This window comes from Oreochromis niloticus, linkage group LG4, assembly GCF_001858045.2.
Source record: "Oreochromis niloticus isolate F11D_XX linkage group LG4, O_niloticus_UMD_NMBU, whole genome shotgun sequence".
Taxonomy (NCBI): Eukaryota; Metazoa; Chordata; class Actinopteri; order Cichliformes; family Cichlidae; genus Oreochromis; species Oreochromis niloticus.
This window is the reverse complement of record NC_031969.2, coordinates 14,360,814-14,367,892: the sequence shown is the minus strand read 5'-3', so window position 1 is coordinate 14,367,892 and position 7,079 is coordinate 14,360,814. Positions and strand designations below refer to the sequence as shown.

Sequence of the window (7,079 nt, the reverse complement as noted above, 5' to 3'; positions counted from 1 at the left end):
GCCATCTGGAGTTCTGTGGATGTGTGTGAGTGAGCGTGAGTATTTTGGAGTGGACATTCAGAGTGAGTTGTGGATTAAGTTGAAGAGGAGCGTGTGTACCCCCCGCCTTGGACCTTCCCTTCGGACCCCCCTCCACTCCCTGGAACTCTGTGTTATCGGTCTCACTGTATATATGTATATATTCTCACTTGGTGCCACATCGTAAATGAACCTTCACCTTCTCTCTAAACTTCAGAGTCCTGCGAGTGAGTCCTCTGCCTAATAATCTGTGACACAAAATGTGTGATATGTTCTCATTTCCAAGCATGAGTTCTTAATAGAATCTAATTTACAGTATCTCCAGATCTGAATAAATTCTAATATTTCTAAAATCCACAGGTTTTAAGATTAGGCCTAAAATTCACCCCATGTTTTTCCTTTACTAAGAGAGAGCAAATCTGATTTTCATCAACATGATCAAATATTGTAGATTAGAATATTAGTTCACCTATTCTTACAGAGGAGAAGAAAATTAGAATTTAGTATTAAAAATGCACAGAATCCTGATATGCCTTCAGCCAATTATTGATACTAGCTAGAATTTACAATCTCTGGCTGATGTCTGCAGGAGTAAGCACACACCCACCTGTGATGTGCTAAAGAAGATTTCACGACTTCTGAAAAATGCATGTACTTTTTAACATACTATCAAATATTGCAGATTATTATGTTAGAGACTCAATGAAAGCAGAAGAAAACATGGAGGCAGAAAAATCATTGATTGCACAGACTGTGAAACATTTACAATACACATATATATTTAAAAAAGGGGACTTTTTCATTCTAACATTTCCAGAAAAAAATGGGATGGTATTAAACATGCATGCAGCTTTCATGCTGTAAAAACGCAGATGATTTAAATCTACCTGAAAGCCACGAACATGTGGTTTGACAGTCAGACCCACCCGTGCTCATATTACTGACATCTTTGTTTTTGAAACCAAAATGGCAGAAATCCTCATTTTCAGGCTTCAGAATGATACTTCAGAAATGGGGGATGTAACAGTAGATACAGCCATTTTTATGGTGTCTTGGCTAAAACACAATATTGCTGTCAGATCCATTATTGGTCAATAGATGGTAGCATTGACAATATCTGTGATTAAAGGAGCATTAGGAGTTAGCAAGGCTCTCCACTTTCTGTCAAAAGTTGCACTGTGAAATCTGGGGTTGTTTACATTGAAAGCAGCGCTGAAGACTAGAGTTGAATTCATGATGGCTGCTGTTTGGTGGCATGGACCAGCCAAACATCTGGGGGGAGTTGGGGAATGTCAAATGTGATTTATGCAAATAGAGGGTCTGATTGTACATTTTCATAAAGTTTGTCTCCACATGCTAGTTGTAGTGAGCTGGGGCTGTCCCTCTGCCTGAAACTTCATCACAAAAAGGTGGACTGTAAGTAAAACCACAATACAGAGTTTTAAATTATAGGCACTACATTTCATCAAATACAATCAACTTCCCAGATCAGATCAATTCTGTTTAATAATAGGAGATACTTAGACGTGGGACGCCCCTAATCAGGTGCCATGGATGTGAACTCCTCCAAAACCTGCCGTCTCTTTTTAAAACAATCCAAGGTCTTAAATAATCAGGCCCCATCTTATCTTAATGACCTTGTGGTACCATATCACCCTATTAGAGCACTTCGCTCTCGCTCTGCAGGCCTACTTGTTGTTCCTAGAGTATTTAAAAGTAGAATGGGAGGGAGAGCCTTCAGTTTTCAGGCCCCTCTTCTGTGGAACCAGCTTCCAGTTTGGATTCGGGAGACAGACACTATCTCTACTTTCAAGATTAGGCTTAAAACTTTCCTTTTTGCTAAAGCATATAGTTAGGGCTGGACCAGGTGACCCTGAATCCTCCCTTAGTTATGCTGCAATAGACGTAGGCTGCCGGGGATTCCCATGATGCATTGAGTTTTTCCTTTCCAGCCACTCACTATGTGTTAATAGACCTCTCTGCATCGAATCATATCTGTTATTAATTTCTGTCTCTCTTCCACAGCATGTCTTTCATCCTGTTTTCCTTCTTCACCCCAACCGGTCGCAGCAGATGGCCGCCCCTCCCTGAGCCTGGTTCTGCCGGAGGTTTCTTCCTGTTAAAAGGGAGTTTTTCCTTCCCACTGTCGCCAAAGTGCTTGCTCATAGGGGGTCATATGATATGATTGTTGGGGTTTTCTCTGTATTTATTATTGTGCGATCTATTGTACAATATAAAGCGCCTTGAGGCGACTTTTGTTGTGATTTGGCGCTATATAAATAAAATTGAATTGAATTGAATTGAATTTATCTAAATATGGAAGAAATCGGACAAAATTCAGTGAGTACAATGGACCCAAAACTGAACATGAATTTAATTTGTTATGTTCTAGTAACCTTCCAAAACACTGACCTGTTTGTAGGTCAGTCCCATCATTCCTACCAAGTCGATCAACGCCAATAATTAACCATGGTGGTGAAAAACTAATGACATGGCCTCCTTGTTCACCTGATCTGAACCCCATTGAGAACCTGTGGTCCATCATCAAATGTGAGATTTACAAGGAGGGAAAACAGTACACCTCTCTGAACAGTGTCTGGGAGGCTGTGGTTGCTGCTGCACGCAATGTTGATGGTGAACAGATCAAAACACTGACAGGATCCATGGATGGCAGGCTTTTGAGTGTCCTTGCAATGAAAGGTGGCTATATTGGTCGCTGATTTGTTTTTGTTTTGTTTTTGAATGTCAGAAATGTATATTTGTGAATGTGGAGATGTTATATTGGTTTCACTGGTAAAAATAAATAATTGAAATGGGTATATATTTGTTTTTGTTAAGTTGCCTAATAATTATGCACAGTAATAGTCACCTGCACACACAGATATCCCCCCCTAAAATAGCTAAAACTAAAAACAAACTAAAAACTACTTCCAAAAACATTCAGCTTTGCTATTAATGAGTTTTTTGGGTTCATTGAGAAAATGGTTGTTGTTCAATAATAAAATTATTCCTCAAAAATACAACTTGCCTAATAATTCTGCACTCCCTGTATATTACAGACAGACCTGTTTTTTCTTAAAACATCTGTGTAAAGAGTGTGGTTCCCATTTCACAAATTACAGCATTACCCTGTCAACAGAAACTCAGCATTTCCCTTGTGCATTTCAAAATAAAAGCCCTAAAGCTTTTCTGTGTCCAGAAACTTTCTCAACACGTTTGTAGGAAATTAATAGTGTAGCACTAGATGCTTGCAATTTTATTTTTGTTTTTATTGTGTTGTTCACCAGCAGTGTGTTTTCTACTTAACTGACCCATTTGGTTTAAGGCTCCTCACTTACTGTTAACTGGAAAGAAACAGTTTAAGTGTTTGTCTCGTTTTAGGTTATATTAAACGTACCCTCTTATTAATGTTGCTCTTTCTTGCTCTTACAGCCAGTAGTAAAGTTGCAGAACAACAGAGGAAACAACAAATACTCATACACCAGGTAAGATCTTTGGATTTGTAAAATGATAATGAATCCACAAAGTTCATAGATGCTTACTTTTTCTTGCTCTACTGTGACCAGCAACTCTGACGATAACCTGCTGAAGAACATTGAACTGTTTGACAAACTCGTCCTGCGATTTAATGGCCGCGTCCTGTTTGTCAAAGACGTGCTGGGGGATGAGATCTGCTGCTGGTCTTTTTATGGCGAAGGCCGCAAGATTGCTGAAGTGTGCTGCACTTCCATTGTCTATGCTACAGAGAAGAAGCAGACCAAAGTAAGCATTGTTTAATAAATATTAAAGCATTTGTTCAACATTTTTGAGAAATACACTTACACTGGTAATGATGGCAGCCTTTTAATTAACCTACAGTAAATCCAAAGAGAAAACCCTCCCACTGGAGTCATTTATTGAGCTTTCTACATTAAGAGGCAGGAAGCATGTGGCTAATTGAAAGTGATGTGCAATTATGATTTTTAAACTTATTCCTGTACCAGTATTGGGCTTATGCCCTGAACATATACTTATTACAAATAAGCACATTTTCAGGTTGCTGTACACAGCAAATAAATATTCAGCGACCTTTCCCTTTCCCAAACACCTGTGCTTCTAGGTTGAGTTTCCCGAAGCCCGAATATTCAAAGAAACCCTCAATATCCTCATCTATGAGAACAACAGAGGATCTGGACCAGGAGGCTTGCACCTTTTAGATTCAAGAGGCTCCGGTTCATCGCTGGGAACTGGTCAGTCAGAGGAAGAGGGTGCCGTGGGAGGGGATAGACGAGTACGACGGATCCACGTAAGGAGACACATAATGCATGATGAAAGAGGCCACGGTCAGCAAACTGTGTATAAGGACTAATAATGTGAAAACAAGGCAGGGGAAAGGGACTTAAAAAAAAATCCCAACATAGTTTTTTTTGTTTGTTGTTTTTTGTTTTTTGAATGCTAAGGGAATGAAAAACACGTCTTCGATGACAGCAATAGTTTGGTACGTAATTTCATTAAATGTCCTCAGACTTTTCAGAAATGTTGGTTGATGACTGATTTGTAAATTAGGTCTGAGTGTGTGTGGAAAGGAAAATGCATCTGTTTACATGAAAACAATGTGTGTACAGTCTTTAGATGGGAAATACTGGTAGTGATACTGGCATTGACATTACTTTTCAGAGGTTAATGAACCTCCTGCAAGCTACTGAATGGTCCTCAAAACCCAACGTCCACACATCTTTATCTTAGAGCAGACAACCTAATGTCCATGTGGGTTTTAATGACACGCACAGGCAGCCTTTTCTGTGTGTGACTTGTAGGAAACACTGTGTCAGGTTATGCAGGCTGTGAAACTTTATTCCCCTTTCTCTTCTGGAGTGAGATGCTGCCGAACATTGATGGACAGAGGACGGTGAAGTTGAGCCTAGATATTGCAACACTGGAATAAAACACAGTAGCCATTTTTTTTTCCCGGGGGGCCCGGGGGGTCTTTGTGAATGATGAGCAGCTCAGTTTTCTTTATTTATGTTATTACAGCTGTTGCTTCAAGATGTTTTTATTAATTTATGAACCTAATTTATTGTTTGGTATTTAACTTTTGTATTGAGTCTTTGTGTTCACTCGTGCTTAAAGGAGTTTTAATTTCAGAAAAGGTACGTTGCACTCTCTCTGCACTCAAAATTTGAATTTACCCCTGTAAATGAATAAATTGTAAGCTTACATTTCAGTTTAATTTTTCAAGAGGAACCGAAACCATTTCTTGGATTTTGCATTTTGTTCTGAGCCATAGACTTTCACTTCTTCTCTGTCTTAAACTAAACTACAGAATTTTTTTTTTTTTGGGGGGGGGGGGTTGTTTTGTTTTATGTTGTTTTTCTTTGGCCATATGATGATGACAAAAGTGGTGTGTGTACTGGGTTGTATTTTTAGTTCTCTCAGGGAGAGGATTTTCTTTCTAATCTTCACTAGTGTGTAACCCTAATCACTCTGAATACTGGAAAAATCTGAATGAGAGCAATATGTATCTGAGATCCTTTATAAAATAACCTTGAATATGCACTAATGTAATTTCTGTCCAATAGTTGTCATGGAAATATTTTGAATAAATGACTGAAATCTAGCTTGGACTGTTTTGGGGTTTTTTGGTTTTTTCCCCTTTATTTCTATTATACTTTACAAAACAGACGGCCTTACAATTTTTGGTGATGTGCTTTTTCTTTCTGCAATATTACATAAAACCTACCATGCTGAAATTAATTAAACATAGGGGAAGTATGTGCAAAAGCAGAACCCATTAGATTCGGAGTGAATTGCTTTCTCTCACTTGGGCAATGGCCTCAGCAATGACCACTACCCTTCTAGCCTTGGGTGGGTGGTCATCATCTTCTTTGGGCTGCTCACTTCCAGTGTCACATACTCATGTCCCCTCTTTATGTCCTCCTTTACTACATCTCTGGAACATCTCTAAGGTTTTCTATTTCTAGTTTAAAAAACACCAGTACAGTCTGACTGGTCATTACTGTATTGAAAACACTGCAAAAACAGCTCCAGTCAACTCTCATATAAAGACATAAAATTAAAAAGGGGGAAAAAATCTTTTAGATAATTTTAATTTATAAAAGCAAATAATAATGAATTATCTTATTATCTAGTACCTTCTATTGCTAAGTATTTGGGATATATTATTCTAATATATATATATTAGAATAAAGTGAAATTATAATGGAAAGTTCAAGTTTTATTAACTACAGGGAGTGCAGAATTATTAGGCAAATGAGTATTTTGTCCACATCATCCTCTTCATGCATGTTGTCTTACTCCAAGCTGTATAGGCTCGAAAGCCTACTACCAATTAAGCATATTAGGTGATGTGCATCTCTGTAATGAGAAGGGGTGTGGTCTAATGACATCAACACCCTATATCAGGTGTGCATAATTATTAGGCAACTTCCTTTCCTTTGGCAAAATGGGTCAAAAGAAGGACTTGACAGGCTCAGAAAAGTCAAAAATAGTGAGATATCTTGCAGAGGGATGCAGCAGTCTTAAAATTGCAAAGCTTCTGAAGCGTGATCATCGAACAATCAAGCGTTTCATTCAAAATAGTCAACAGGGTCGCAAGAAGCGTGTGGAAAAACCAAGGCGCAAAATAACTGCCCATGAACTGAGAAAAGTCAAGCGTGCAGCTGCCAAGATGCCACTTGCCACCAGTTTGGCCATATTTCAGAGCTGCAACATCACTGGAGTGCCCAAAAGCACAAGGTGTGCAATACTCAGAGACATGGCCAAGGTAAGAAAGGCTGAAAGACGACCACCACTGAACAAGACACACAAGCTGAAAGGTCAAGACTGGGCCAAGAAATATCTCAAGACTGATTTTTCTAAGGTTTTATGGACTGATGAAATGAGAGTGAGTCTTGATGGGCCGGATGGATGGGCCCGTGGCTGGATTGGTAAAGGGCAGAGAGCTCCAGTCCGACTCAGACGCCAGCAAGGTGGAGGTGGAGTACTGGTTTGGGCTGGTATCATCAAAGATGAGCTTGTGGGCCTTTTCGGGTTGAGGATGGAGTCAAGCTCAACTCCCAGTC

At 39.2% G+C, this 7,079-nt stretch overlaps 1 protein-coding gene across 1 annotated transcript; it reads left to right on the top strand.

Moving 5' to 3' along the window:
* Positions 1-209: 209 nt before the first annotated feature.
* On the top strand, positions 210-5,614 carry LOC109201785 (BTB/POZ domain-containing adapter for CUL3-mediated RhoA degradation protein 1; the record flags this gene model as incomplete). The annotated part of the gene is made up of 4 exons (XM_019357439.1): positions 210-245; positions 3,451-3,503; positions 3,585-3,780; positions 4,118-5,614. Coding segments are annotated over 4 exons (534 nt in total), but the record flags the coding sequence as incomplete, so codon positions are not given.
* Positions 5,615-7,079: the final 1,465 nt, after the last annotated feature.